Source organism: Ciconia boyciana, chromosome 5 (genome assembly GCF_034638445.1).
Source record: "Ciconia boyciana chromosome 5, ASM3463844v1, whole genome shotgun sequence".
NCBI lineage: Eukaryota > Metazoa > Chordata > Aves > Ciconiiformes > Ciconiidae > Ciconia > Ciconia boyciana.
The window spans coordinates 311,091-338,685 of NC_132938.1; the positions used below are offsets into that span (position 1 = coordinate 311,091).

Sequence of the window (27,595 nt, forward strand, 5' to 3'; positions counted from 1 at the left end):
CTCCCGCGTCCCCGTGGGGCAGGGTCCCTCCTTTGTCCTCCGTGGGGCTGGGACTCTCCCGTGTCCCCGTGGGGCTGGGACCCTCCTTTGCCCTCTGTGGGGCTGGGACCCTCCCGCGTCCTCTGTGGGGCAGGGTCCCTACTTTGTCCTCTGTGGGGCTGGGACCCTCCCGCCTTCCCGTGGGGCTGGGACCCTGCCTGACGCCACTGCTCTGCCGTGGGGCTGGGCTCCCTCCCAGTGCCCCAGGCTTAGTCCCCCCGCTCGGTGCCCCCCACGGCCGAGCCCCCGCTCACCCCGCGTGTGCCCGGCGCAGGCGGTGCCGGGGGCAAGGGCGTGTGGGGTGCCCCCGGCGTGGTCTACGGCTACCAGGAGCCCGACGCCCGCGACCCCAACTACGACGAGGCGGCTCAGGTACGGCCCCAGCCCCAGCCCCGCACCGCCCCCCCCGCCCTCGCGGGCAGCCCCTGGGGGGGCCGGCCGGCTGCGGGCAGCAGCGCGGGCAGGGCCGGCATCGTCCCGTCCCCGCAGGGGGACACGGTCTACGCCACCGTGGTGCCCGAGCTGGAGGAGGGGGAGCTGGAGAAGAACGTGCAGCCCATGGTGCTGGAGTACTTCGAGCACGGGGACACCAGCGAGGTCGTGGTGCGTCGGGGCGGGGGTCTGCGGGACGGGGCGGGCTGGCGTGGGCCGGGGTCCTCGGGGAGGGGACAAGGGGCCCCTCGGTGACGGGGACCCTGGGGGACGGGCAGGCTGGGATGGGGAAGGGTCCCCTGGGGAGGGGCTGGGTGTCCATTGCTGATGGGGACCCCTCGGGAAGGGGCAGGGTCCTCTGGGGAGGGGGGTCCCTCGGTGGTGCGGACCTTTGGGGGGTCGGGCTGGCGTGGGGGAGAGAAAGGGGGTCCCTTGGGGATGGGGGGTGTCCCTGGGGGAGGGGACGGGGGCCCCTCGGTGACAGGGACCCTCAGGGACGGGGCAGGCTGGGATGGGGAAGGGTCCCTTGGGGAGGGGCTGGGCATCCCGCGGTGGGGGGGACCTTCACGGGGGGCAGGGAGAAAGGGGGTCCCTGGGGGATGGGGGGGGTGTCCCTGGGGGAGGGTGGGGGGCCCCTGAGGAGGGGCTGGGGGTCCCCGGGGGCGGGTGACAGCGGGTGACGTGCCGGGCGCAGGAGCTGCTGCGGGGGCTGAACCTGGGCAGCCGGCGGCACGCGGTGCCCTCGCTGGCGGTGGCCCTGGCGCTGGAGGGCAAGGCCAGCCACCGCGAGCTGACGTCCCGCCTGCTCTCCGACCTGGTGGGCCACGTCGTCACCCCCGAGGACATCGCCTGGGCCTTCGACAAGATGCTGCGGGACCTGCCCGACCTCATCCTCGACACCCCCGAGGCCCCCCAGGTGTCAGCAGGCGCAGGGACGGGGACGCGCCGGGGGCCGTGGCCGTGCCGGGGGACGCTCTGGGGGGACGCAGCCGTGCCGGGGGGACGTGGCCGTGCCGGGGGATGCTCTGGGGACACACAGCCATGCCGGGGGACACACAGCCGTGCCGGGGGACGCTCTGGGGGGACGCAGCCGTGCCGGGGGGACGTGGCCGTGCCGGGGGATGCCCGGCGGCTGCGGGGCCGGGCGCTGACGCTCTGTCCCCAGATGCTGGGGCAGTTCATCGCCCGGGCGGTGGCCGACCACGCGCTGCCCCTGGACTTCCTGGAGCGCTACAAGGGGCGCGTGGACTGCGAGCACGCCAGGTAAGCGCCGCCCCGGGCCCCGCCGCCGTCCCCGCCGCGTGCCGCCCTCACCCGCCTCCCCCGCAGGGCCGCCCTCGACCGCGCCGCCGTCCTGCTCCGCATCAAGCGCGACGTCAACCGGCTGGACAACGTCTGGGGCGTGGGGGGCGGCCAGCGCCCCGTCAAGCACCTCGTCAAGGAGGTCAGCGCTGCCCGGCCGCCCGCCGGTCGCGTCCGTTCCCCCCCCCCGCCCACGGCCCCGGTCCCTCGGACGCGTCCCCCTGCTCTGTCCGTCGCCCCCCCACCCCCACCCCGCCACGTCACTCGGGATGCGCGACCCCGGCCGTGGCGTCCCCGCAGAGACCTCCCCGTGCCCGCCCGGGGCAGCGGCGACCCCCGGCTGTCCCCGTGCCCCTCCCCACGTCAGGACCGGGGCGGCCGCGTCCCCGCGCTGTCCCCCCCCGTGCCGCCCCCGCGTCCCCGCCGTCCCCCCGCCCCAGCTGCCGCTGTCCCCAGATGAACCTGCTGCTGCGGGAGTATCTGCTCTCCGGGGAGGTGTCGGAGGCCGAGCAGTGTCTGCGGGAGCTGGAGGTGCCCCACTTCCACCACGAGCTGGTCTACGAGGTGAGGGCCGGGGGTCCCGGGGGTCCCGGGGGGGCCGCCCGCGGCCCCGCTGACGCCCGCTGCCCGCAGGCGGTGGTGATGGTGCTGGAGGGCTCCGGGGAGGGGCCCGTGGCCATGATGGTGACGCTGCTGAAGGTGCTGTGGGAGACGGGGCTGGTGACGCTGGACCAGATGAACCGGGTGAGCGCGGGGCACGCGGGGGGCCGGTGGGCGGCCCGGACCCGGGGCTGACGCCGCTGCGTGGGTGTCCCCCCCCCCCAGGGCTTCCAGCGGGTGTACGAGGAGCTGGGGGACATCAGCCTGGACGTGCCGCTGGCCCACGGCCTCCTGGAGCGGCTGGTGGAGCTCTGCTTCGACCGCGGCATCATCACCAGGGCGCTGCGGGACGCCTGCCCCGCCAGGTACCGGCACCGGGGGGCGGGGGGGGGGGGTGGGGGTGCTCCCCCTTCATCCCCTTTCCTCTTCGTCTTCCGCAGGGGCCGGAAGCGCTTTGTGAGCGAGGGCGATGGGGGACAGGTCAAGCAGTGAGCGGGGCCGCCCCGGGGTGCTGCCGGCCATCGGCCCCCACAGCGGGCTGGCGGTTGGGGGGTGGGGGGGACAGGGCCATGGGGCAGGGGCAGCCCCCCCCCCCCCCCTCCCCCAGCCACTGCCTTGTGCCCGGGACCCCCGCCCGGCTGTGGGGCCGACCAGGGGACACAATAAAGCGGCTCCCAAGGACGTGCTGCGTGTGGCCTCTGTGTGTGTGTGGGGGGGGCGGCTTCGGGGGGGTCCTCGCCCCCTCGGCGCCGGGTTTGGGGGTGGCGGGGAGGACCGAGCCTGCAGCTCCGCCAGGGGGCGCTGCCGCCGCTTCCCCCCCACCCGCGGCCGCTCTCGCCGTCGCGCCGTGATGACGCACACCGTCGGGGACGGACTATGGCGGGCGAACGGCGGCGACGCGGCGGGGAAGGGCCTCGGGAACGGACCCGGGAACGCGGAACCCGGCGGGAACGGGAACGGGAACAGCAGCAGCAGCGGGGGCCGGGCCGGGGCCGGGCAGCGCTGGTTGTAGCGGCGGCGGCAGCGCTGGCGCTGGGCCTGGCGGCGGCGGCGGCTGAATGGAAGCGGTGGAGCGCGGCCGCCCGGCTCGTTACCCCGCACCCCGCTCCCCCCGCGCTTCCCCCCGGTTCTACCGGGCCTCTCGCTTCGCCACAGCGTTTCTGGGGCACTTACCGGCCTCACGTTTACTTCGGGATGAAGACGCGCAGCCCACGGGCTCTCGTTACCGGTGAGGGACGGGGGCGGAAGCGGGGGCCCGGCCTTGCCCCCGGTCCCGCCCGGAGAACCGAATCTGAACGCCACCGCCCCCCCCCCCTCCTTCCCCGGTGTCCCCAGGGCTGATGTGGCTTCGGCAAAGCGAGGGGGGTGGGAGCTTACGTCACACGTGCGAGCAGAGCGACGGTCTGTCGCGATACGGCTGGCTGATGCACGACGGGGAGAATTTCGGCGTGCAGGAGATTCGGGACGGCGACTTGTCGTTAAAAACCGAATTCGTTAAACGACCGGGAGGGGAACACGGAGGGGATTGGAGTTGGCGCATCACCGCGCGGACGGAGGTGAGGAGGGCCGCCGGGAGAAGGGCCGGAGCGCCCGCTCTTCCTCACACCCCTTCCTCTTCCTCCGCAGGGCGCGGGCGGCCCGGCCCCCCTCCTCTCCCTCTTCTTCTACGTCGCCACGGACGGGCAGGGGACGCTGCGGCCGCACCTGGAGAACGGGACGCGGCTGGCCGCCGTGACGGGGACGACGGAGGAGCTGGGAGACTTCACCCTCACCTTCCTCCGCCCCACGGCGGGGAGCGGGGAGGACCCCAAATACGCCAGGTGCTCCGCCGCGGCGCGGCCCCCTCCCCGCCCCCCCCCTCCCCGGCCGTTCACTCCGTCCCCCGACGCCCCCTCTCCCTCCGCAGCTACCACTACCTGGAGGCGGCGAGCCCGGGGCTGCACCGCCTGACCGAGGTGGTGCGGAGCAGCCTGAGCGACCGCTTCGTCTTCGCCCCGCCGGGGAGGCCCCGCCGCCGCTTCTTCGCCGTCGACGCCTTCCGGGGGCCGCCGGGGGAAGCCCCGCGCGGGCGCTTGCTGCTGCACCAGGTGACGCTGGAGCCGCCCGGCACGGCGGAGGTGACCTTCGAGTCGGGCAGCGCGGCGGGCCGGCCCGGGCGGCTGGCGGGGGCCGCGCTGTCGGCGGCGCTGGGGCGGCACGCGGCCGCCTTCGAGCGGCGCTTCGAGGAGACCTTCGGGCTGGGCCGCAAGGGCTTCCCGCCCGCCCAGCGGCGCTTCGCCCAGGCCGCCCTCAGCGAGCTGCTGGGGGGCCTGGGCTACTTCCACGGGCGCTCGCTGGTCCAGGCCCCGCTGCAGGAGCGGCCCGTGCCCGCCGCCGAGGCCGCCCTCTTCACCGCCGTCCCCTCCCGCTCCTTCTTCCCCCGCGGCTTCCTCTGGGACGAGGGCTTCCACCAGCTGCTGCTGGCGCGCTGGGACCCGGCCCTCAGCCGCGAGGTGCTCGCCCACTGGCTGGACCTGATGAACGCCGAGGGCTGGATCCCGCGGGAGCAGATCCTGGGGGAGGAGGCGCGGGCCAAGGTGCCCCCCGAGTTCCTGCTGCAGCACAGCGAGACGGCCAACCCCCCCACGCTGCTGCTGGCGCTGCAGCGGCTGCTGCCCGCCGCCCCCCCGCCCTTCCTGCGCCGCCTCTTCCCCCGCCTGCGCGCCTGGTACGACTGGTACAACCGGACGCAGGCCGGGCCCCTGCCCCTCACCTTCCGCTGGCGCGGCCGCGACCCCCAGCCCGAGCGCTTCCTCAACCCCAAGACGCTGGCCTCGGGGCTGGACGACTACCCCCGCGCCTCCCACCCCTCGCCCGAGGAGCGGCACCTGGACCTGCGCTGCTGGATGGCGCTGGCCTCCCGGGTGCTGGCCGAGGTGGCCGAGCAGCTGGGGGAGCCGGCCGGGCCCTACCGGGAGATGGAGCGGGCGCTGAGCGACAACGGGCTGCTGGAGCGGCTGCACTGGGCCCCGGAGCTGGGCGCCTTCGCCGACTACGGCAACCACAGCGCGGCCGTGGGGCTGCGCTGGCAGCCGGCCGCGCCGCCGGCCCCGGGGCGGCCCCCCTCGGCCCCCCGGCTGGTGCGGGAGGTGCGGGAGGCACCGCGGCCGCGCTTCGTGGGGGCCCTGGGCTACGTCAGCCTCTTCCCGCTGCTGCTGCAGCTCCTGCGCCCCGACTCGCCGCGGCTGCCCGCCGTGCTGGCCGCCATGCGCAGCGAGCGGCAGCTCTGGACGCCCTTCGGGCTGCGCTCCCTGGCCCGCGACAGCCCGCTCTACATGCGGCGCAACACGCAGCACGACCCCCCGTACTGGCGCGGCTCCGTCTGGGTCAACATCAACTACCTGGCGCTGCGGGCGCTGAGCGGCTACGCCGGCGTCGAAGGGCCGCAGCGGGAGCGGGCGGCCGAGCTCTACCGCGAGCTGCGCCACAACCTGGTGGCCAACCTCTACCGGCAGTACGCCGAGAGCGGCTTCCTCTGGGAGCACTACAGCGACAGCACCGGCCGCGGCCAGGGCTGCCACCCCTTCGCCGGCTGGTCCGCGCTGGTCGTGCTGGTGATGGCCGAGGACTACTAGCCCCGCCGGCAGCGGCCCGCTCCGGCCGAGGTGCGGGCGGCTGCCTGCGCGGCTGGCCCTGCGCGTCCTTCTCAGGTGCGGGCGGAGGGGCAGAGCCCCCCCTCCTCCCCCAAAATAAACCTCCCCCTCCCTGGCCTGTCGCTGCCTGTGTCGGGGACGCCTCGGCTCCCTCCCGCCCCAGCCGCCCCCTTCGTGTCCCCCCAGCGCCGGGCACGGGGCTGGGACGGCGTCCCCTGTGCCACGAGGGTCCCTGTCCCCGTCCCCCTCCCTGGGGGCTCGGGGGGGGGGGCCCAGCTCAGCCCCAGGGCCCCCCAGCAGGCGCGGGGCTGCCGTACTTCCACATCTCTTTAATGCTGAGAGAACGCTACGTGACCTGCCCGGCCCCCGCCGGAGAGGGGCCCCCCCACGGGCGGCGGCACCGGCAGCGGGGGGGGACACGACATGGGGGGACAGGGCAGGCGCGGGGCCCCGGGCCCTGGAAGCAGTTCGGAGGGGAGGGGGCTCCGGCGGGACCACACCGGCGGCGGGGCCGCCCCGGGGCACGGCCGCGCGAGGTACCGGACACGGCGGGGCGTGGGGGGTTTGGGGGTCGGTCGGGGCGAGGGGCCCCCGGGGGCTCCGCGGCGAGAGTCCAGACCCCGGGGACGCTGCCCCGAGCCCCTGGCACCCTCCGAGCAAGGGGGGGGGGGGGGGGGGGTGTCGCACCCACCGCGCCCCCCACGGCTGCTCCGAGGGCGGGGGGCAGAGGGGGCCGGGACGGCAGGGCCCTGGGCACCGCCACCGGCCCGGCCGCGGGCAGGGGTGCGGGCAGGGCAGGGCCTCGGCCGGCGGGCGCGGGCTCAGACGGGGAGAGCGGGCGAGCCCGGCCCCTCGCCACCCCCCTGGCCCGGCAGCCCGCAGTGGGGCGGGGGCGCGGGGCCGGCCTTGCCCAGGAGGTGGGTGCCCTCGCCCTCGCCCTCCTCCTCCTCCTGGCAGCGCCCCACCTCGATGCCCGAGTCCCCCGTCAGGCGCCGGTGCCGGAAATGCTCGCCGCCGCCGCCTTCCTCCCCGGCCGCGCCGCCCTCCTCCTCCTCGCCCTCCTCGATGTCGGAGCAGGGGTGGCAGTCGGCCTCGAAGAAGTCCACGGTGGAGGAGAAGAGGGCGTGCTTGTGCGGGGCCTCGCGGGCCGGCGCCTCCTCGGGGGGCAGCTCCCGGCTGGCGCCGGTGCCGGTGCTGCTGGTGCCGCCCTCCTCGCTGGGCGTGCTGGCGCGGCTGCGCTCCGTCTCGTCCGTCACCTGCACCGAGAGCGAGGTGCTGCTGGGGGAGGTGGCGCAGCTCGACTCGCAGGAGCAGCTGGTGTAGTTCTCCGAGCTGGGCGAGAGGGTGAGGCTGCTGGAGCCCAGGCGGCTGCGGGGCCCGCCCAGCTGGGCCAGGATGGCACTGTAGGGTGGCGGCGGCGTGCTGGGGCGGTGGGCCACCTCCTCGTAGGCAGGCAGCTTGAAGGAAGCCAGCATCCCTGCGGGGGGGGGACGACACAGACACGGGAGGGGTCAGGGCGGCCCCCCGGCCCTGTCCCCGGAGGGGATCGGCCTGGAGCGTGGGGCCGGGGGGACGCACACACAGGGGGCCCCTCACTCACTGAGGTCCATCATGGAGGCGGGGTAGTTGCAGGCACCGTGGTAGGCGATGAGGTTGATCTCCCGCTGCCGCTGCTGCTGCTGCAGGCGCAGCTTGGCCCGGCGGTGCCGGTAGGCGCAGCAGCAGCTGAAGAGGATGAGGATGGTCCAGAGGAGCCAGAACCCTGCGGGGAGCAGAGCGGGGTCACCCTCCCCTCGAAGCCCCCCTCCCACGGAGGGAGGGGGGGGGGCGAGGCCGCAGCCCCCCGCCCGCCGAGCCCCCCGCCGCACTCACACCACAGCTCGTAGTAGTAGGTGCAGCAGCCGGTCTCCCCGCAGCAGTGCCCGGTCTCGCACACGTAGGGCTGGTTGTTCACCCCCGGGCAGTACTCCCGGGCCTGCGGGCACAGCCGCGCCGTCACCGCGGCCCGGGACGGGGGCTGCCGCCCCGGCCCCGGCCCCTGGCCCCGGCCCCGGCCCCAGGCCCCGGCCCGGCGGAGGGGGGCCCGCGTTCCCGCCCCGGCCCCGGCCGTACCTGCTGGTGCTGCCGGCCCAGCAGCGCGGCCCAGGCCCCCTCGGCGCCGCCGCTCCCGGGCCGCTCCATGGCGCTGCCTACAGCCCGCCGCGGCCCCGCGCCGGCTCCGCCCGCTCGGCCGCCCCGGCCCCGGCCCCGGCCCCCGCCGCCCGCAGCAGCAGCCGCTGCCCCGCCGCCGCCGCCGCCGCCGCCATCCCGGCCGCCCGGGCCGCCGCCGCCGCCCGGGCCGCAGCCTCCGCCGCCGCCATCACGCCCGGGCCGAAGCTCCCGCCCCCCCTGCCGCCGCCGCCGCCCAATCCGCCGCCGCCTCGCCGCCGCCCGCCAATCGGCGCCGCCGCCGCCGCCCTGCCGCCGCCAATCGGGCGCCGTCTGCCCGCGCCTCACGCCCAACAACAGAGACAAAGGGACCGAGCCCCGCCCCCGCCGGGATTGGCGGCCGCCGCCACCAACCGGAGGCGGAGCCCCGCCCCCCGGCCCTGACTGACGGGGGCGCCCGCCAACGGCGGCCGAGCCCCGCGCCCGGCGGGCGGGCGCAGCCGCCCCTGGCCGGCCGGGACCCGCCCCCGGGGCGGGCGTTCGGGAGAGCCTGGCCAACGCGCGGCGCAGGAACGGCGTGGAGCGTGATTGACGCAGACACCAACCAACCAGCGCCGCCGCTCTCTGCCGGGCAAGGGACCCAGCCAATGGGCGCTGCCCTAGGGCGCTTCCCGGTGGCCCGGCCCCGGGATGGCCGGGCCGGGCCGGGCTGTACCATAACACACCGGGGGGGGGGGGGGAGCGGGCTGTACCACAACGCTCCCGGGGGGGGGGGGCAGACTGTCCCATAGCGCTCCCGGGGGGCGGGCTGTCCCCCAGCCCCGGTGGACCCACACACGGCTCCTTCATCAGCAGCCTTTAATCAGCTCCACGGCACCGGGCAGTGGCACCACCGCAGGACCAGCCCCGGGACCCCCCCCCCCAGCCCCAGGACCCCCTCTCAGTCCCCACCGGGGCCGCCCCACAGCCCCAGCCCCCTCTGTCCGTCGCCGAGGGGCCGGGCCCCCCCCGGCCTAGGCCGCGGCCTCCTGCAGCTGGAGGTTCCTCCTGTAGCAGGCCAGGCTGCAGAGCGGCACGCCGGTGCGGGAGCAGGAGTAGCGCTTGTGGTTGGAGCAGCCGGCGACGCCGCAGAGGACGGGCGGGGGCACGGCGGGGGCCGGGGCGGGCAGCAGCGGCAGGGCCATGCCCGCCGGGAAGGAGACGGTGATGCGGTCGGTGGCGTTGCAGTAGTGGACGACGGGGCAGGGGGCCTGCTTGGCCTTGCGCTCCCGCAGCGTCTTCACCTTGGCCTTGTTGGTCTTGGTCAGGCGCTCGATGGTCTGGTTCTTGTTCTCCTCCGCCTTCTTGGCCGCCTGCAGGCGCCGCTTGCGGGCCCGCTCCTCCCGCTTCACCAGCATCTCCTCCGTCAGCTCCTTCGCCTTGTAGCCCATGGGCAGCTCCAGCAGCGGCTGGCTCTGCTGCTTGTGCAGGAGGGCTTTCTGCAGGGGCACGGGCGGCACCGTCATGACCCCGGCCAGGGCCCTCCCTGCCCCTCCGAGGGCTCCGACCCGGCCCCCCGACAGTTTGGGGAAGGGGGGGCTCTGCGGCACCCCACCTCACCCGAGGGGGGAGCAGAGCCCGCCCGGTCCCGCGGCCGCCAGCCCCACGGCCCCGGCAGGCCGGGCTGCACCCCTCAGCCCTGCCCCGGGCGGCTCCGTGGCCCCCCCCCGCCCCCCTCACCTGTCGGGCCGTCAGCAGGGACTCGTCCACCTCCTTCTTGAGCTCCCCGTTGTCGTCCAGCTCGCCCTTCTCCAGGGCGTCGAGCCAGCGCTCTTCCTCCTCCTCCTCCTCCTCACGGGCGGGAAAGCAGCTCTCCGAGTCCAGGTCCGGCAGGGGCGAGGGGTCCAGGTTGCTGTCCTCGTCTGGGCCGGGCAGCGGGGGGAGAAGAGTCACCGGGGGGAGGGGTCACCCCATCCCGGGGTCCGGCCGCCCCTGAAGCCGTGATGGGGCGACTCACGCCGCGCCGGGCAGCGGGGCCAGGCCGCGGGAACCGTCCCTGCCCTCCGCGGGGCACCGGGCGCTCCCAGCCTGCCCCGGCGTGGGGGGCACGGCTGCACCCGCAGCCCGCTGAGAGGGGGCCGGGCATCCCCGCAGGCTCCCCCTCCCGCCCCGGCCCCGCGAGGCTCCCCACCGCCCTCCCCTGCAGCCAACCGCCCCCCCCTGTCCCGGCGCTGCTCCCTGCGTGGCTGCCGCCGCCCCCAGCGCTCACCCAGCCAGGCCCGGTACTGCTCGATGGGCACCCCCTCCGTGGCCTCCTCCTCCTCGTCCACCACCATCAGCGGGGAGGGCGAGCGCGGCCCCTCGGGGACCACCGTGAAGGTCGGCACGCTGCGGGGAGAGAGCGCGGGGCAGCCGGTGAGGCCGGGCCGGGCCAACCGGGGCGCGGGGACGCGCGTCCAGGCGAGGCCCCCGGTGCCTGTGGGGCGGGGGACGAGACCGGCCGGGCCCCCCCCCCTCACCTCTTGGTGCCCAGGACCTGGCCCCCCAGCTTGATCTTGAGCTTCAGCTGCGGCTTGCGCAGGTCGGGGGCCGGGGCGGGGGGCGGCCCCGCCGCCTCGTGGTGGTGCTTCTTCTTGTGCTTCTTCTTGTGCTTCTTGTGCTTCTTCTTGTGGGAGCCGTGCCCGCCGCCCGCCTCGGCCTCGTCCCCTGCGGGGTGTGGGGGGGACACACAGCCGTCAGCCCGGCCCGGGGCCCAGCTGCGAGTCCCGGGCTACCCCGACCCCGGCCCCCAAGCCCGGCCCGGGCCCCTCACCGTGCTCGCCGCCCTCCATCCTGCCGCGCCGCCAGGCCTTGCTCATCCGGTGCTGCCGGTGCTGTTGTCCCGCCGTGTGGGGGAACCAATTCCGCGCGGACCCACTTCCGCCCGGCGCGGGGGCACACAGCCAGGGCGGGCGGGCTGCGGGGTGGGTGGCGCTGCTGCCGCCATCTTTGAAGTGGGCAAGGGGGAGCGCTGCCCGGGCGGAAACCGGCGCCGCGGGCCCTTTGGGCCCGCGGCGCCGGTTTCCGCCCGGGCAACGCGTGGCACGGCGGTGTGGCACTGCTCTGCAGGCTGCGGCCCCGCGTGAATTAGCACGTGCACGCCCCCACACCCCCACCCCCCACCCCCACACACCCCCACGCAGCCCCCCGTCCCCGCAGCTGCCTGCACTGACTCGGGCCATTGTCCTGCCCGTGCCAGGCGCCACCCGTTACCGGCCCCGCCACCAGCTCCGGCCTCGCTACGGCTCCCACCGGTCACCCCGGCGCTCCCCGGGACGTTTGGCAGCCACGCGGGTGGGTGGCAGCCGGGATCGGTGTGTCCCGGTGTGTGTGGTGTCCCCCCCCCCGGTGCGTCCCGCCTCCGTGCCAGGGAGGGGTTTGCTCCAGGCTCGGAGCCCAGGAAACGTCCGGTGGGAGCCGGAGCGTTCCGCGGCCGAGCACCGGTACCGGCACCGGCACGATGTTCTGTCGCAACCAGCGGAGCCGGGTGACCGTGGCCCGTGGCTCGGCGCTGGAGATGGAGATCCGCCGCGGCCGCTGCCGGCTCAGCCTCCTGGCCGACTCCGCGCAGGTACGGCATCACCGCCGCCGTCGCCGCTAGCACCGGCACCCAGGACACGCAGGCGGGCGGGCAGGGTGCCGGCGGCCGCTCCCCCTTGCTCCTGGCACCCGCCGCCCTCGTCCCGCCCGTCCCGCCCGTCCTGCCCGTCCCGCCGGCAGCACCGGCCGCCACCGGCCCAGCCGGGATTTCCCGCCACGCCAGCCGGTTCTCGCCCCGGCAGAGCGGGAAGCGCCCGTGCCCCCGGCGTAGCCGCCCTCGCCACCGGCAGCGTGCCAGGCCGGTGCGGCGGGACCACAGCCCCGGCACCCCACGGCTCCTGCTGCTGCCCGGGGGGGCCGGCCGGGGCCCCGGTACCGGGGGCTGGCGGGGCGCCGGGGGCCGCGGTGGGATCCTGGCGGGGCTGGGGCCCAGCGTGGCACGGTGTGCGCTGGCACCGCGCGAGGGCTGGATCCGTGCGGGGCCCCTCGGGGTCTGCGGGGTCCTGGGGGCTCCAGGACGTGGGGGGGGAGATCGGGGCCGTGGGAGCGGGACCCTCGCCCCGGCCCTGCCAGGCAGGTGGCACGGGGGGGTCCCGGTGCACTCGGCGGGGGTCCCGGTTCCCCTGGTTCCAGCTGCAGGCAGTGGTCGAAGTGTCCCAGTGCACGTAGGGGGTCCCGGTTACCCCGGTTCCAGCTGCACAGTGGTCGCAGTGTGCCGGTGCACTCGGGGGGTCCCGGTGCACTCGGGGAGGTCCCGGTTCCCCCGGTTCCAGCTGGAGACAGCGGTGGAGGGGTCCCGGTGCACGTAGGGGGGGTCCCGATGCAACGGGGTTGGGGTCCCGGTGCACTCGGGGGGTCCCGCTTCCCCTGGTACCCTCTGCACATGGCGGGGGGGTCCCGTGCACTCGGGGGGGGGGTCCCGGTGCATTCGGGGGGGTCCCCGTTCCCCCGGTTCCAGCTGCAGACGGTGGTCGTAGCGTCCCGGTGCACGTACGGGGGGTCCCGGTGCACTCGGAGGGGGTCCCGGTGCATTCAGGGGGTCCCGGTTCTCCCGGTACCCTCTGCACGTGGCGGGGGGTCCGGTGCACTGGGGGGGAGGTGTCCCGTTGCACTGGGGGTGTTCCCCTCCCCGCCCCGGTATCCCGGAGCCGCCGTGGGTGGGGGCGGGCGGGGGCGGCCCCTGTGAGCGGAGCCGGCGGAGGAATGGCCGTGGCGGGGGGGGGGCGGGCCGGGGGCGGGCGGCCGCCGCCTTCCTGTGCGCGCCGCGGCGGAGCAGCGGAGCGGGAGCGGCGGAAGGTACCGGGGGCTCGCGCTGCTGCGCCCACCGGGGCCGGTAGGGGCGGCGGCCGGCACCGGCCCCGGCGGAGGTGGGGGAGCGGGGGAGCGGGGGGACGGGGTCCCTACCGGGACCCCGTCCCCCGCTCCCCCTCCCCCTCCGCCGGGGCCGGTGCTCCGTCCCTCCCCGCACCCCGATCCGTTCCCCCTCCCGGTCCCCGGGGCACCCCGTCCTGTGCCCCCCACCAACCCCGCACCCCTTGTCCCGTCCGTGCACCCCCTCCCCTGCACCCCGTCCTCTCCGTGCACCCCCTCCCCTGCACCCCTTGTCCCCTCCCCGCACCCCCTCTTGTCCCCCGCCCCCTTCTCCTGTCCCCTGCGCCCCTCCTCTGCACCCCAAACCCCCGCCCCGTCCTCCCTGCACCCCTCCCCTGCACCCCGAACCCTGCCCTCCCCTGCACCCCTTCCCCCGTCCCCTGCGCCCCGTCCTGTCCCACCCCCACCCCCGCACCCCTCGTCCCCTCCCCCAGCCGCCCCCGCTGCCCTTTCCCGCACAGTGTCCGGTTGTTCGGCGGGAGGGGCGGCCGGTACCCGGCGGGAGGGGGGAGCCCGGGGGGGGCAGCCGGCCCGGGGTGGGGGCGATGAAAGGGCCCTTTTCTCTCCGCAGCCGGGGGGCAGAGAGACCCGAGTCCCGACGGCGCTGGATGCGGTGGGGTCCACGGGTGGGGAGCCGGGGTGGGTGCGGGACCCCCCCACCCCCAGCCCCCCAGCCCCCAGAATAACCGGGGGGGTCCCGGTGGCCCCGATGGAGGTGGCGGGGAGGGGGCAACGCCTTCAGATGCAGGAGAAGCTGCGGATCCTGGAAGACCTCAACATGCTCTACATCCGGCAGATCGCCATCAGCCTCCAGGTAGGGACTGGGGGGACCCCCCCGGGACCCCCCCCCGCACCCCGAGGAACCCAGGTCAGGGGGTCCCGGGGGGTCCCGGGGGTCGCAGGGAGGTGGAGAGCGCTCCCCACCGATCCACCTCCTGGGGGGAGCATCCCCCGTGTCGCACCGGGGGTCCCCCGGGAGGACGGGGGTGGTCCGGGGGGGCGAGTTCCCGGTTGCTGCCGCCCCCCCCCCCCCCCCCGCCCGCTGCTCGGGGTTATTTATAGCAGGCGGTGACGTCACTGCGGCTCCACGGGCAGGGGGCCCGGGGGGTGCAGGCAGCAGCCGGTACCGGCATGGAGCAGCAACCGGTACCGGCAGTGAGTTGGGGGTCCGGGGGGTGTGTGGGGGGGCTGCTCGGTGTGTGCCCCCCGCTGGGGGTGTCCGTGGGCCTTGGGGAGTGTGGCATGTCCGTGGGGCGCGTGGCACATCTGTGGGGTGCGTGACGTACCCGTGGGGCGCGCGGTTCCCCGTGGGGTACGCGATGTCTCTGTGGGGTGTGTGGTTCCCCCACGGGGCACATCCGTGGGGCGCACAATGTATCTGTGGGGCACCTGGTTCCCCCGTGGGGTACCCGGTGTATATGTGGGGTGCGCAGCACGTCTGTGGGGTGCACGCTGTAGCTGTGGGGTGTGTGGTTCCCCCACGGGGTACACGACGTATCCGTGGGGTGCGTGGCTCAGCCGTGGGGCACGTGATGTATCTGTGGGGTGCGCGGCACACCTGGGGGATGCGTGGCACATCCGTGGGGTGCGTGGTGTATCCGTGGGGCGTCGTTCCTCCGTGGGGTACGTGATGTATTTGTGGGGCGCATGGCACAGTCGTGGGGTGCATGGTGTATCTGTGGGGCGCGTGGTTCCCCTATGGGGTACACGATGTGTCTGGGGGGTGAATGATTCCTCGTGGCGTACGTGATGTATCCGTGGGGCGCGTGGCGTATCCGTGGGATGCACGGGGTATCCGTGGGGCACGGCGTTCCCCCGCGGGGCACATGGTGTATCCGTGGGGCACGTGGCAGATCTGTGGGGTGCGTGGCTCCCCGTGGGGTGCACGCCGTCTCGGTGGGGAGCACGACTGCCCTGTGGGCTGGGTTGGGGCGGTGGCTCTTGGGGGGGCGGTGGGGCTGCAGCCCCCAGGGCTGGGGGCTGTTCCGGGGCGGGGGGACAGAGGACCCCGGTGGGCGGCCGTGGGGGGCCCGGGAGGGAGACCCCGAGGAGCCAGCGGCCCCGGGGGGGCAGGGTGTTTATTTGGCGGCTGCAGCGAAGGCCGGGTTGGGGTGGGGGTGACAGAGGTGGCCACGGGGACTGGGCCGCGCGGGGGGGAGCGGAGCTGCGTGGCAGCTGGTGTGTGTGTGTCCCCCCCCGTGCTGGGCACCCCGAGCTGGGCTGGGCCGGGGGTGCATGGCTGGGACCCCCCAGCCCGTGTGCATGGCTGGGACCCCCGTACGTGTGCAGCTGGGACCCCCCGGCACATGTGCACGGCTGGGACCCTCCGGGGTGCGTGACGGCCCCCCCCCCCCCCCCAGCTGCTCAGACCTGGGGGTGGCCGCGCGGGGAACGTGGGCGGCCGCGGTCCGGAGCCGCCGACGGCGGGGAGGGACCCCCCCGCCCCCCCAGCCCCCGCAGCCCCCGCAGCCCCGTGGCCGTGCCCCCCAGGACACGGAGATCCAGCGGAAGATGGAGCGGGAGCTGCGGCTGCGGGAGGGGGCCTGCAAGCTGCTGGCCGCGTGCAGCCGGCGGGAGCAGGCGCTCGAGGCCGCCAAGAGCCTCCTGGTCTGCAACAGCCGCGTCCTGGCCTACATGGCCGAGCTGCAGCGCAGGAAGGAGGCGCAGGTGCTGCGGCGGACGGCCAGGCGGTGAGCACCCGGGGAGGGGGGCACGGCGGGGCGGGGGGGGCCGCCGGGGCGGCCATCACCGCTCCTCCCCCCCGACCGCTTCCCCTCTCCCCCCCGCAGCCCCTCGGATGCCGGACCCGCGGACGAGCGCTTGCCCTGCCGGGGCACCGTCTGCGTCTCAGGTACGGGGGGGTCCCTGCGGGCCCCCTCCCGGGGAGGACCGTGGCGGGGACTGGCGGGGGGAGCCTCGGGTGTCCCCACGGGGCTGTCCCCGGGGGGCTCGGCCCCCCCTCACCGCCCGCCTCCCCCCCCCCCCCCAACCAGACCTGCGCATCCCGCTGATGTGGAAGGACACGGAGTACTTCAGGAACAAGGGAGGTGAGTGGGGGTGCGGGGGGGGCAGCGCGGCCCCCGGCCCCCCGCCACCCTGACTCCCCCCAGAGCTGCACCGCTGCGCCGTCTTCTGCCTGCTGCAGCTCGGGGCGGAGATCCACGACACCCCCATGGTGCTGGTGGACCGGACCCTCACCGACATCTGCTTCGAGAGCGCCGTCCTCTTGTGAGCACCGCGCCGGGAGCGGGTGCACCCCGGGGGGACCCCTGCCCTCCCCTCTGCCTCCCCCCTGCCAGGGACCCCCGGGCCGGGCGGTGGCCGCGGGGCGGCACAGAGGGTCCCAGGGCGGGCGGGGAGGAGCGTGTCCCCACCGTGGCCGCCCCACTCATCCCGTGCCCCCCCCCCCCATCCCCCCAGCTCCGAGGCCGGGCCCGACTTCGAGCTGAAGGTGGAGCTGTACAGCGCGGGGCTGGCGGGGGGCGCGGCGCAGGGCAGCACCCCCAGGAAGCTGGCCACCCGCCTCAGCACCTCCCTGGGACGCTCCGCCGGCAAGCGGGTGCGCGCCGCCATGGACGGGGGCCCCGGCAGCCCCCCGGGTAACGGGGGCACCGGCCCCCTCCTGCTGCCGGCCCCCAGCGTGCCGTGAGTACCCCCGCGTCCCCCGGGTCCCCCCCCGTCCCCGCTGCTCTCACCCGCCGTCCCCCCAGGGGCCCCAAGTTCCACCTGCTGGCGCACGCCGTCCTCTCCCTGGCCGAGGTGCAGGACGGCTTCCGCACCCACGACCTCGCCATCGCCAGCAACGGTGAGCGTGCGGCGCGGCGCGGCGCAGCGGGGAGAGGGGTCTGGGACGGGGGGGAGGAGAAAGGCACGAGGCCCTGGTGGGGCTGGGGGAGAGGGGGTCAGGGGACCGAGGGGGGAGGAGAGAGAGGGGTCTGGGGTCCCGGCTGGTTTGGCGGGGCGGGGAGATGGGTCTGGGGGCCCCGGCGGGGCGGGACGGGACGGGGGGTCTGGGGGCTTGGCGTGGCGGGGGGGGTGTCAGCCCTGCCGGGGGTGGGGGAGAGGGGTCTGGGGTGCCGGCAGGGCAGGGAGCGGGTAGGGGGGTGTGGGTGGGGGTTCGTGCCCGGGTGCCCCAGGCGAGCGTCCCCCCCCAGAGGAGAGCTCCTTCTGGCTGCCCCTCTACGGCAGCATGTGCTGCCGGCTGGCTGCCCAGCCCCGCTGCATGGCCGCCCCGGCGACGAGCGGCTTCCTCCGGCTGCAGGTGAGCGGGGACGGGGACGGGGACGGGACTGGGATGCTGGGATGGGATGGGGACGGGATGGGGACAGGGACTGGGATGGAATGGGGACGGGATGGGGACAGGGACGGGACTGGGATGGGATGGGACGGGGACGGGATGGGGACGGGACTGGGATGGGATGGGGACGGGATGGGGACGGGATGGGGACAGGGACGGGGACGGTGGTGGCACGAGCCCGCTGGCTCTCGGCAGTCCCTGCCGGGGGGCTCTGGGCTGCGGTGGGGATGGAGACCGGGGGGTCCCTGTGCTGGGGAGGGGACGGGGTGCGGTGGGGCTGGGGGTCCCAGCAGGGCTGGGAATGACCCCGGGGGGCCGGGGCGGCACGGTGCCTGCCGGTGCCCGCCGCGCTGACGGTGCCAGCTCCGCGGGCAGCAGCCGGGGGCCGAGGCGCGGAGCGGGGCCCGTCTGTACTGCGTCCTGCGCGGCACCGACCTCCTCTGCTACCACGACCCCGGCGAGGCTGAAGCCGGGCTGGAGCCGGCCCTCACCATCGCCGTCAACAAGGTACGGCTGGGGTGGGGGCTGTGGGGGCTGCGGGGACTGCGGGGGCTGACGGCTGCTGCTGCAGGAGACCCGCATCCGGGCAGCGGAGCGGGAGGGGCACGGGCAGCCCCACGGCATGGCCGTCACCAACCGCTACGGCGGCGAGGAGGTGACCCACACGCTGCTGGCCGAGAGCCGGGCTGAGGCGCAGCGATGGATGGAGGCGTTCTGGCAGCACTTCTACGACATGAGTGAGTGCGGGCGGGACCCCATCCCGGCGGGACCCCCATCCCGGAGGGACCCCATCCCGGAGGGACCCCATCCCGGCGGGACCCCCAACCTGGCGGCACCCCCATCCCGGAGGGACCCCATCCCGGCGGGACCCCCATCCTGGTGGGACCCCCATCCTGGTGGGACCCCATCCCGGAGGGACCCCATCCCGGCGGGACCCCATCCCAGCAGGACCCCCATCCCGGAGGGACCCCATCCCGGAGGGACCCCATCCTGGTGGGACCCCCATCCCGGTGGGACCCCCATCCGGGTGGGACCCCCATCCCGGAGGGACCCCATCCCGATGGGACCCCCAACCTGGCGGGACCCCCAACCTGGTGCGACCCCATCCCGGTGGGACCCCATCCCGGTGGTGCTGACCCCTGCGTCCCCAGGCCAGTGGAAGCAGTGCTGTGACGAGCTGATGAGGATCGAGGTGCCGCCGCCGCGCCGGCCGCCCGCCATGCTGCCCCGGCAAGGCTCGCTCTACCACGAGATGGGTGAGTGCCGGGGCCGGGGGGCTCTGCCTCTGTCTCCCTCCTCTCTGCTCTCCGCTAACCTGCTGCCGGGCGGCCCCGTCCTCGCCGCCCCGGCACCTCCCTAACGCCGCTGTTCTCTCGCCGCCCCGTTGTTCCCCCCACCTTCCTCTGTCCCCCCCACCTTCCTCTGTCCCCCCCCACCGCTGCCCTCTGTCCCCCCATCTCTCTGTGTGTGTCCCCGCCTTCTCTGTCCCCCCGCCTTCTCTGTCCCCCCCGTCTCCGGCGGCTCCAGCCCTGCCTGGCCCAGCCGTGCCCCCCTCCGCCTGCGAAGGGCTCCTGCTGCAGGATAACGCCGTCTCGGCGGAGATCCGGGCTCTGCTCTCCTCCTATTACAGCGACAGGTGACGGGCGGGGGGCCGGTGACACCGCTGGGACAGCTGTGGGGGTGGCCCCCCCACAGGGCACGTCCTGGCTGCCCTGGCCATGGGGCGCGTCCCGGCCGCCCCGGCTCCGGTGCTCGTCGCAGCCGCGGGACACGGCCCGGCCACCCTGGCCACAGGACGTGGCCCAGCTGCCCCGGCTCCGGTGCACGTCCCGGCCACGGGGCACACGCCAGCCACCCCGGCCACGGAGCGTGTCCCGGCTACGCCGGCTGCGGGGCATGTCCCGGCCGCCCTGGCTCCGGCGTACGTCGTGGCCGGGGGGCACGTCCCGGCTGCCCCGGCTCCGGTGCACGTCGCGGCCGCGGGACACGTCCCGGCCCCCCGGCCGTGGGGCACCTCTCTGCCCCAGCCGCCCCGTGCTGGCGTTGGCCGGTCCTGCCCCACGGCGCGGGAGCAGTTGGGGGTCCGGGGCGGCCGGCTGACCCCCGCTCTCCCCCACAGCTATTGATCCGGCCGATGACATCGAGGCGGTAACGGACATCCTGACGCGGCGGGCGGGGGGCCAGGCGCCGGGGACCCCCCCGTGGCTCTCCCTCTTCGAGGGTCCCCCCCCCCGCGCCCCCCGCTCCGGCCGGACGGGCAGCCCCAGCCCCCCCCCCCACCGCGCCTGGGGCCGCCCCCGCACCCTCTCCCTCGACGCCAAGCTCAGCACCCTGAAGGGGCGGGGGGCCCGGCGGGCAGCCCCCCCGCGCCCCTCGCCCCCCGGCTCCAGCTCCTCCAGCAGCGGCAGCAGCAGCCCGGACACGGAGCACGGCCCCCCCGCGCCCCACGGCCCCCTCCAGTCCCGGGTCTGAGCCTGGGGACCTGCAGGACCCCGGGGGGGCGGGGGGGGACACGACCCCCACCCTCCAGCCCCCAGGGCGGCCGTGGAGCGGTGACACCGCAGGGGCTCCTGCCCTGGGGGGGGCGGGGGGGGCCGAGGGCTCCCAGCTTCTTTTCTTGGGGAGAAACTGGAATTTCTGCCGCCCTGCGCCGGGGGAGTGGGGGGCAGGGGGGGCTGTTCCCCCCCCCAGGGTGGGTGCTGGGGGCTGACACCCCCCCCCTCATTGCAAGGTGGGTACTGGGGTCCCCCCCGGGGTGGGTGCTCAGGGCAGACCCCCAGGTACCGTGGGTGTGGGTCTAACCCAGGGGGTGCGCAGGGACCCCCCAGCTCTGCTTTCCCTCACCTCTAACCCCGGGCCCCCCACCGCCCTTCCCGGGGGGCAGCGCCCCCGGCAGGGACCAGCCCTGGCCCCCCGGCCAGGGACCCAGAGCTGCCACCTCATTAATATGCATTAAAATTTATTTAACAGCCGCTGTGTCTGATGGGGGGGGGTGTCCCTCTGCCCGGCCTGGCCTCCCTGGGGTGGGGGTCCGTGTCCCCCCCCCCCACCCCGTGCCACCACCGGTGTGGCGGGGGCTGGGGCACCGGCTCCCTCCCAAAGCTGCTATTGGGGTGCAGATGGGGGAGGGGAGGGGGATGGGGGCGAGCCGGGGGGTGGTGTGTTGGGGGGTGTGGGAAGGGTCTGCGGTGCGTGGGGCAGGGGTGTCGGGGGGACAGGACCGGCAACCGAGGTGCCACACGGATGCCCCCCTCGGGGGCTGCCGGCCCCGGCTACACGGCGTGGGGGAGAGGTCCTCGTCCTCCGCGGGGGGCTGGTGCCCCCGGGCAGCGGCGGGTGGGGGCGTCGCGGGCCAGCAGCAGGGCGAAGCCTGGGCAGAGAGAGGGTTGGGGGGCAGAGAGAGGGTTGGGGGCTGAGCCCGGCGGGGGGCCGGGGGTACGGGGTGGGGGTTCGGGGTACCTGGCTTGGCCTTGTACAGGGGCTGTGGCAGGAGGATGCTGTCGCCGGGCTCGTCCCTCTGCAAGATGGGGGGGCCCTGAGGGGTCCCCACGACCCCCAGCCGTGCCCAGCCCCCCGCCCAGGGGACCCCCCGGCCCCCTCGCCCAGCCCAGCCCTGCCCCTGCCTCCGGCCCCGTCCGGCCCCCCCCCCCATCAGTCCCCAGTCCTGTCCCACCCCCAGCCCCATCCTGACCCCCAGGACCAGCCCCCCAGTCTTGTCCCCCGCCTGCCCCCTCCCAACCATGGCCCCCAGCCCCACCGTACCTCTCCCGGGGGGGGGTCCCGCTCCCAGGGGGGTGGCCAGCCCCCCCGCTCGTGGCCCCCGATGCTGTTGTGCCCCGAGTCACCCCGGGCCGGCTCCTGCCCCACAGGCCCTATGGGGAGAGGGGCAGGCTGAGCCCCACGGCAGCCCCGGCGCCTGGGCAGGGGGCTGGGGTGCGGGACCCCCCCAGCCCCACGCGGGGGTCCCGGCCACCCACCTGGCTGCGGTCCCTGGGCTGCCAGGCGGGGGGGGCTGGGGCTGCGCGGGGGGGTCCCGGCCTGGGGCATCGGGGCAGGCACCAGCCCGGGCAGGGGGGACCCCCCCCGGGGGCTCGGGACCCCCTCGCCCGGCCCCACCAGCAGCCCCGGGGACCCCCATGCCGGGGGGCTGGGGAGGGGGTAGGAGTCCGGGGGCCCGTCCTCGTCCTGGGGGGTCACAGCCTCCTCGGTGCCCGGGGGGCCGCCAGGGGGCTGCTGGGGGACCCCAGCCCAGGAGTGCTGCGGGGGGCAGGGGCTCTGCCCCACAAGTGCTGTCAGGGGACCCCGACCCGGGGGGCAGGGGGCACCCCGTCCCGGGGGACTGGGGGGCAGGGGCCCGGGCCCTGGCCGAGGCGCGGCAGGGGGGACCCTGCCCCTGTCCCTGTCCCTGTCCCCGCCGGGCTGGGGGGCCCCAGGTGGCAGAGGGAGGGGTGGGGGCCGTCCCTATGGGGCTGGCCAGAGGGGGGGCCCCTGCCCCCACCGGGCTGGGGGGGGTCCCCATGCCGGCACAGGGAGGGGACCTTGTCCCTGGGGGGCTGGTGGCATGGGGGCCCTGCCCGGGCTGGGCTGGGGGGGCTCCCCAGAGTGGCACAGGGAGGGGTCCCCCTCCCCGTGGGGCTGGCGGGGGTCCCGGTGGGGGCATGTTGAGGGGTCCCTGTCCCCATGGGGCTGGGGGGCCCCCCAGAGTGGCACAGGGAGGGGCCCCTCCCCCCGTGGGAGTCCCGGTGGGGGCACAGGGAGGGGTCCCCCTCCCTGTGGGGCTGGTGGGGAGGGGGCTGGGGCCGACACGGGCTGGGGGGGCACAGCCCTAAATGCCCCGGGGTGGAGGGGTCCAGGCGAGGGCGGGGGGTCCGGCCGGCGGAAGATGAAGGCCGACTCCGTCAGGCTGCGCTGGTACCGCAGGAACGGCCGCCGGGCACCTGGGGCACAAGGGGGGGGGGGTCAGCAGCCGGCCCTGCCTGCCCCCCCACGGGCAGCGACCCCCACCGCTGCCCCGTGCCCCCCGATGGGCAGCGCCCGCGCGCCCGGACCCGGCATCACCCCCCCCGCCGTGGGGGCACCTACCGGGCCTGGTGCCGAGAGCGGGGGCAGGCAGTAGGGTGCCGGAGGTGGACCCCGAGCGCTCCCGCTGCCGGAAGAAATCCCGCGGGTTCTGCGAGCGCTGGGAGACGAGGACGGCCGCCTCCTGCCGACACCCAGAGACCCGTCAGCGAGGCCGCGGCACAGCCACGCGACCCCGCGGCACGGCCACGCGGCCCCACGGCACGGCCACGCGGCACAGGACGGGGTGCTCGTCCCCGGCACTCACGGCCGCCTTCTCGATGGACTCGCTGCGCCGGCCGCGGTCCCGCATGGCCTCCTCGTGCTCCCGCTGCTGCTGCTCCTGTGGGGACAGGGACGGACGGGCGGGCAGCCCCTGGCCCCCGGCCCCCCGGCCCCCCAGCCCAGCCGCCCCGCTCACCCATCGCGCCTTCTCCTTCCTCCGCTCCTCCGCCTCCAGCCGCGCCTGCTCCTTCCTGCGGGGCAGGGAGCGTCAGGGGGGCTCGGGGGGGGGGGGGAGCAGCCGTGGGGCGCAGGAGCCTCTGGGTGCTGCTGGGGGTCTCTGTGCTCGGAGCCACGTGGGATGGGGGGCACGGGGACGGGGAAGCCGGGGGTGCAGGGGGCTGGGGGTCCCACGGTGGGTGTCCACGGTGGGAGACCCCATGGGGCTGGGGGCACCGCGGGTCCCACCGCGGGAACCCGCGGCGAGAGCGCCAGTGGGGCTGGGGGCTCTGTGGGGTGCAGGGGGCTGTGGGTGCCGCTGTGGGTGCCACCGTGGGCACCGGTGCCGGGCTCAGGGGCCGTCCCATGCCCCCGCCCTCACCGCTGCTCCTCGATCATCCGCTCCTTCTCCCTGAAGCGGAGCTCGCGCTCGGCCGCCTCCCGCCTCTCCTCCTCCATCCGCTCCCGCTCCCAGCGCTTGCGCTCCTCCAGCGCCCGCCGCCGCTCCTCCTCCTTGCGCTGCTCCTCCTCGCGCTGCGGACGCACCGCGCTCAGCGCCGGGACCCTCGCCGGCCTCGGCACAGGGCTCGGCACCGGGACCCCCAGCGGGCTCAGCCCCCGGCACCCCCACGGCCTGAGCCAGCAGCCGTGACCCCGGTGCCGGGGATGCCCGGGGTGGGGGGTGTGTGTCATCGGGGGTGCACCCAGCACCCATGCCCACCCGCCCCTCACCTCGGCCTGGGCCCAGAAGGAATCCCGCTTGGTCCGGCGGATCTCCAGCGCCGGGTTGGTCTTGCGGTAGTTGGTGCCCTGCGGGGACCGAGCTGGGGTCTCAGGGCAGGACCCCCGGGGCCCCCCCGCCCCCCAGCCAGGGACCCCCAGGAGGGCACCGGGGAAGGGCGGGCGAGAGCCCCATCGCCCCGCCGGGTGCCCTCCTGGCCGCGGGCACGTCCCGCACTGGGGACCCCCCCCACCCCCCCGGACTCACCACCAGCTCCTGGGCGTCTGGGGGGGGCACCCTCCTGGCGAGGGGGGGTGCGGCGGCGGGGGCCAGCTGTGCCAGCGCTCGGCTCAGCCCCTCCTGCGTCACCTCCTCGGCGCGGCGGGCGCTCAGCACCACGCTGGCCTCCTGCCGCCGAGACGGGACGGCGTCATCCCCCCCACCCGTCCCGTCCCGAGCACCCATAGCCCCCCCCCCCAATGCTCCGCTCCCCCCCTCCCGGGATGGATTTGCAGCCTCCCCGGGGGAATCCTGGCACCATTCCCTTGCACGCGCTCGCCGGCTCCAGATGTGGGGCTGGATCCAGATGGGGGGGGGGGGCAGATCCAGATATAGGACCCAGCTGGATCTCCAGGGGCTGGGATATGGGAGCAGAAGGGGGTCGGGGGGGGGGGGCAGGATCTGGCGCGGGGAAGGGGGGGGCAGGGAGCCCAACCGCAACCCCGGCTCGTCGGCCAAGGCTGGGAACTGGGAACGGCGGCGTCTGAGTCAGCAGAGCCAGGAATGCACCCAGCGCAGCAAGCAAAGGTCGGGGCTGGCCGGGACGGGGGGGGACACACGCGGGGGGCACGGGACACAGTGCCGGGGCTGGGGACTGTGTCCCGTGCCCCCCATAAACTCACCCTGAAGAAAGCTCTGATGGCGGGCAGGTGCCCGGCACACGCCTCACGCTGGGACTCGGGCGCCTTCTCCCCGACCTGGCACCGGCACGCACTGCTTAGGCTGGCACCCCGTGCCACGTCCCTGTCCCCCGGGAGCAGGGTGTCGTCGTCCCGTCCCCCCCCCAACCAAGCCCTGCACTCACCCAGCTGATGAGGACGATGCGGTGAGCGCCGGTGCTGGGGTCTTGGATGCGGCACAGCCCGTACATGATGCTGGTGGTGGAGAATTTCCCGGCCAGCTCATCCGGACCCCCGGCTGTGCAAGGAGGGGGGTGGTCGGGGGGGGGTGGTGGTGGGTGCAGTGGGACACCCCCCCGCCCCGGCACCCCCTCTTCAGCGTGGCTCCCCTGTTACCTCCGGAGTCCAGGAGCTTGAGGTCATGGTGCTTCTCGTAGGCAAAGATGGCCCTGGGGCGGGAGGCGGAGGGGGGGGGGGGGTCAGGGTTGGGGGGTCAGCGGAGCAGCACGGGCAGCTGCCCTCGTCCCCACAAGGTCACCCGTGGCAGGCAGCATGGCCACCGGGACGTCCACGGCTGCAGCAGGCGGTGGCCACTGACCCGCTCCGGGCAGCGCCGGCCGGTGGGTGCCCCCCCCGCGGGGCAGCGGGGCCGGTGGCGGCGGCTCTCCCAGGGGAGGGAGCCGGGAGCTGCCCCGGGGGGGGGCGGGGGGAGGCAGCCTGGGGACCTGCCGGCCCGGGGACACCCCCCATGCCCCCCCCGTGCCGTCTGCCCCGGGCTGAATTCGTGGAAGTGCCGCAGGCAGCATCCGCCCCGGGGACAATGGGGCAGCGGGAAGCGTCGCAGCGGCACGGCCCCCCCCCCCCGGGGCTGCCCCCGGCCCAAGCCCCTCCGGGCGATGCTGGCGTCGCCCAGCACCGCGCTGGCACCGCACACGGTGCCCGGGACCCCTGCCATCGGCCGGGCAGACCCCGACCCGCTGGCCCCCGTCCTCCCCCTGCCTGCCCAGAGGGGGAAGCAGCCCCGGCCCCCCCCCGGCTGTGCCGGGACCCCCTGCCCGGGGCCGGGGGGGGCTCTGGGGCCGGGGACCCCTCCCTGGCAGAGGCCCTGGCCGGGCGTTCCCCGCCGGCGCTGCTGCCTCTTTGTCTCCGCATGGCTCCGATTACAGACGCATGTGGCGGCACGCCGCGCTCCGCGCCGGCCGGGACACGGCACGGCACGGCTCCGGGAGCACACGTACAGCGTGGCACGGCGTGGCGTGGCAGGGCACGGCAGGGCTCGGCAGGGCGTATCGCGGCGCGGCGCGGCGCTGGCACGCCGGGGCACGGCACGGCACGGCACGGCACGGCACGGCACGCCGGGGCAGGACACACCGGCTGCACGCGGCAGGCCTGGCCGGCAGCGGGAACGGGCGCTGGAGCTGGGCCAGCCGCGCTCCGACACCGCGGCCTGCGGGCCGGCACAGCGGCTCGGGGGGCAGAGGCCAGCGCCCGGGCGGCCGGCGGCCTCGCGGCCCAGCCGAGCGTGCCGCTGCGGGGCGGCGAGGCGAGGGGCGGCCGCGGGTGCCGGTGCCGGTGCCGCTCCGGTGCCGTCGCCCCCCACGCCGCCGCCGTCGCCCGCCCGGGGCCCTGCCGGCGATGTCGGCCCGGCGAGGCGAGGCCACGGCGGCCCAGGCTGCGGCGCGGGGTTGCGGGGGGAAGCCGGCTCCAGCCCCGCGCCCGCGGCACCGTCCCGGGACGGGCGCCCGGCCCGGTGGGGGCCGGGGACCCCCGGGGGCAGGCGGGACCCCGCTTCCCCCCCCCTCCCCCGCGGCGGAGGGCGGGGGCGCAGCCGGGCAGGGCCCCCCGACCGCCCGGGCACCCGCGGGTGCCCCCGGCGCCTTCCCCGGCCCCGGCCCCCCCGGGCGCCGCAGCGGGAGCCGGTGCCGGGTTCCCGGCCGCCCCCCCGCGCCGTGCCCCGGGCCCCGGCGCCGCTCCCAGCCCGGCGGCGGGGGGACCGGGCGGGGCCGGGCCGGAGCGGGCGCCCGGTTCCCAGCGCGGCTCGGCGGGCGGGGCTCAGCCCCGGGACCGCGGGCCCGTCCCCGCGCCCCGGCCCCCCGCGTCCCGCCCGGGACCCCGGTGCGCCCCGGGCCGCCCCCGTCCCGGTGCCGCTGCCCGGTGCGGCTCGGACCCCCCCCCGCCCGCGCCCCGCTGCGCCGCTGCCCGGTGCCCGCTGCCCGGTGCCCGCCGCCCGCTGCCCGGTGCCGGCGCCGTCCCCGGCCTCACCAGTTGGTCCCGGCCCGGGGGTTGCCCACGTCCTCCTTGGCCGCCAGCAGCGCCAGCCGGTGCCGCTCCAGCCCCGGGGCCGCCATCCCGCGCCCGCCGCCCCGCAGCCCCGCGGCCCCTGCGCCCGCCCCGCCCCCGCCCCGCCGCCCACGGGCGGGACCGGGCGGCACCGGGCGGGGCGGGGGCGGCGGCGGCGCCGGGCGGGCGGGGCGGGCGCGGGGGGGACGCGGGGCGCGGCCGGGGCCGGGGCCCGCGGGGGAGCAACCGGGGACACCGGGCGCTGGACGCGCTGGGTCCCACCGGGACGTGGGTGCTGTGTGGGGTCCCACCGGGACGTGGGTGCTGTGCGGAGTCCCTCACCGAGACACGGGTGCTGCGCAGGGTCCTGTGCTGGGACGTGGGTGCTGGGCAGGGTCCCACACCGGGACACGGGTGCTGTGCGGGGTCCCACACCGGGACATGGGTGCTGTGCGGGGTCCTGCACTGGGGAGTGGGTCCCAGACTGGGATATGGGTGCTGGGCAGGGTCCCACACCGGGACATGGGTGCTGTGCCAGGATCCTGCACTGGGAAGTGGGTCCCAGACCGGGACGTGGGTGCTGGGCAGGGTCCCACTGGGACGTGGGTGCAGGTCCCAGGGTCCCGGTGGGTCGTGGGTGCTGTGCCGGGATCCTGCACCGGGACGTGGGTGCTGCGCGGGTCCCAGGGGAAGGGCGCGCCGGACTGCGGGCAGGCTGCGCTGCCCAGCTGTGCAGGCAGGGCCGTGTGGGCAAGCCGGGGTGCAGGATGCTCCGCCGGGCAGGGGCTGGCGTGGGGGGTCCCGTCCCCCGTCCCCG

General features: G+C 76.7%; 6 protein-coding genes across 12 annotated transcripts in view; 3 read left to right on the top strand and 3 right to left on the bottom strand.

Annotated features, from left to right (window-relative positions):
- LOC140651945 (programmed cell death protein 4-like) overlaps positions 1 to 3,054 on the top strand; it is a 4,364-nt gene extending 1,310 nt beyond the window's left edge. The window contains exons 3-11 of one of the 2 annotated variants that reach the window (XM_072862114.1): positions 314 to 411; positions 529 to 642; positions 1,166 to 1,387; positions 1,637 to 1,734; positions 1,801 to 1,915; positions 2,230 to 2,337; positions 2,407 to 2,517; positions 2,599 to 2,738; positions 2,814 to 3,054. In XM_072862114.1, coding sequence (XP_072718215.1) covers positions 314 to 411; positions 529 to 642; positions 1,166 to 1,387; positions 1,637 to 1,734; positions 1,801 to 1,915; positions 2,230 to 2,337; positions 2,407 to 2,517; positions 2,599 to 2,738; positions 2,814 to 2,865 — 1,058 coding nt within the window. In that variant the 3' untranslated portion in view covers positions 2,866 to 3,054. The remainder of the gene's footprint in view (positions 1 to 313; positions 412 to 528; positions 643 to 1,165; positions 1,388 to 1,636; positions 1,735 to 1,800; positions 1,916 to 2,229; positions 2,338 to 2,406; positions 2,518 to 2,598; positions 2,739 to 2,813) is intronic. The other variant, XM_072862115.1, reaches the window with a different exon arrangement.
- Positions 1 to 20,264, top strand: part of RTKN (rhotekin) — a 21,754-nt gene extending 1,490 nt beyond the window's left edge. Inside the window, exons 1-13 of one of the 6 annotated variants that reach the window (XM_072862107.1) lie at positions 11,353 to 11,465; positions 11,650 to 11,742; positions 15,573 to 15,772; positions 15,872 to 15,933; positions 16,076 to 16,129; positions 16,193 to 16,310; positions 16,503 to 16,727; positions 16,793 to 16,887; positions 17,237 to 17,343; positions 17,755 to 17,886; positions 17,951 to 18,116; positions 18,531 to 18,635; positions 19,499 to 20,264. In XM_072862107.1, coding sequence (XP_072718208.1) covers positions 11,689 to 11,742; positions 15,573 to 15,772; positions 15,872 to 15,933; positions 16,076 to 16,129; positions 16,193 to 16,310; positions 16,503 to 16,727; positions 16,793 to 16,887; positions 17,237 to 17,343; positions 17,755 to 17,886; positions 17,951 to 18,116; positions 18,531 to 18,635; positions 19,499 to 19,851 — 1,671 coding nt within the window. In that variant the 5' untranslated portion in view covers positions 11,353 to 11,465; positions 11,650 to 11,688 and the 3' untranslated portion in view covers positions 19,852 to 20,264. Of the gene's footprint in view, positions 1 to 11,352; positions 11,466 to 11,524; positions 11,743 to 13,756; positions 13,897 to 15,572; positions 15,773 to 15,871; positions 15,934 to 16,075; positions 16,130 to 16,192; positions 16,311 to 16,502; positions 16,728 to 16,792; positions 16,888 to 17,236; positions 17,344 to 17,754; positions 17,887 to 17,950; positions 18,117 to 18,530; positions 18,636 to 18,906; positions 19,020 to 19,498 lie in introns of those variants that run through there. The other 5 variants (XM_072862104.1, XM_072862106.1, XM_072862103.1 and 2 more) reach the window with 5 other exon arrangements.
- On the top strand, positions 3,234 to 6,121 carry MOGS (mannosyl-oligosaccharide glucosidase). The gene is made up of 4 exons (XM_072862101.1): positions 3,234 to 3,601; positions 3,709 to 3,929; positions 4,000 to 4,193; positions 4,280 to 6,121. Exons 1-4 carry the CDS (start codon positions 3,250 to 3,252, stop codon positions 5,985 to 5,987), a joined length of 2,475 nt encoding a protein of 824 aa, XP_072718202.1. The 5' UTR covers positions 3,234 to 3,249; the 3' UTR covers positions 5,988 to 6,121.
- On the bottom strand, positions 6,679 to 8,186 carry WBP1 (WW domain binding protein 1). The gene is made up of 4 exons (XM_072862117.1): positions 8,118 to 8,186; positions 7,878 to 7,980; positions 7,606 to 7,767; positions 6,679 to 7,482 (listed from the first exon to the last, which is right to left on the bottom strand). The coding sequence occupies exons 1-4, from the start codon at positions 8,184 to 8,186 to the stop codon at positions 6,827 to 6,829; spliced, it is 990 nt and encodes a 329-aa protein (XP_072718218.1). The 3' UTR covers positions 6,679 to 6,826.
- INO80B (INO80 complex subunit B) lies at positions 9,085 to 11,108 on the bottom strand. The gene is made up of 5 exons (XM_072862116.1): positions 10,945 to 11,108; positions 10,652 to 10,838; positions 10,402 to 10,520; positions 9,873 to 10,054; positions 9,085 to 9,631 (listed from the first exon to the last, which is right to left on the bottom strand). Exons 1-5 carry the CDS (start codon positions 10,988 to 10,990, stop codon positions 9,167 to 9,169), a joined length of 999 nt encoding a protein of 332 aa, XP_072718217.1. The 5' UTR covers positions 10,991 to 11,108; the 3' UTR covers positions 9,085 to 9,166.
- A 63-nt stretch (positions 20,265 to 20,327) lies between the features above and the next one.
- LOC140651948 (drebrin-like) lies at positions 20,328 to 26,922 on the bottom strand. Its single transcript, XM_072862118.1, is given in 17 exon segments — positions 20,328 to 20,749; positions 20,839 to 20,896; positions 21,142 to 21,251; positions 21,357 to 21,610; positions 21,612 to 21,718; positions 21,818 to 21,949; positions 22,132 to 22,316; positions 22,462 to 22,582; positions 22,706 to 22,780; positions 22,859 to 22,913; positions 23,261 to 23,412; positions 23,611 to 23,688; positions 23,867 to 24,007; positions 24,502 to 24,576; positions 24,684 to 24,796; positions 24,895 to 24,947; positions 26,761 to 26,922. Coding segments are annotated over 17 exon segments (1,893 nt in total). The 5' UTR covers positions 26,847 to 26,922; the 3' UTR covers positions 20,328 to 20,651.
- Between the last annotated feature and the right edge of the window lie 673 nt (positions 26,923 to 27,595).

Excerpts from the sequence above, each read along its gene's own strand:
- MOGS (XM_072862101.1), top strand. The coding sequence starts at position 3,250 with ATGGCGGGCGAACGGCGGCGACGCGGCGGGGAAGGGCCTCGGGAACGG. Across the intron at positions 3,930-3,999 it reads GCATCACCGCGCGGACGGAG|GGCGCGGGCGGCCCGGCCCC; the intron begins GTGAGGAGGGCC and ends CTTCCTCCGCAG. Across the intron at positions 4,194-4,279 it reads GAGGACCCCAAATACGCCAG|CTACCACTACCTGGAGGCGG; the intron begins GTGCTCCGCCGC and ends CTCCCTCCGCAG.
- WBP1 (XM_072862117.1), bottom strand. The coding sequence starts at position 8,186 with ATGGAGCGGCCCGGGAGCGGCGGCGCCGAGGGGGCCTGGGCCGCGCTG. Across the intron at positions 7,981-8,117 it reads TGGGCCGGCAGCACCAGCAG|GCCCGGGAGTACTGCCCGGG; the intron begins GTACGGCCGGGG and ends CTGTGCCCGCAG. Across the intron at positions 7,483-7,605 it reads CGCCTCCATGATGGACCTCA|GGATGCTGGCTTCCTTCAAG; the intron begins GTGAGTGAGGGG and ends CCCCCCCCGCAG.
- INO80B (XM_072862116.1), bottom strand. The coding sequence starts at position 10,990 with ATGAGCAAGGCCTGGCGGCGCGGCAGGATGGAGGGCGGCGAGCACG. Across the intron at positions 10,839-10,944 it reads GATGGAGGGCGGCGAGCACG|GGGACGAGGCCGAGGCGGGC; the intron begins GTGAGGGGCCCG and ends CACACCCCGCAG. Across the intron at positions 9,632-9,872 it reads CCCTGCTGACGGCCCGACAG|AAAGCCCTCCTGCACAAGCA; the intron begins GTGAGGGGGGCG and ends GTGCCCCTGCAG.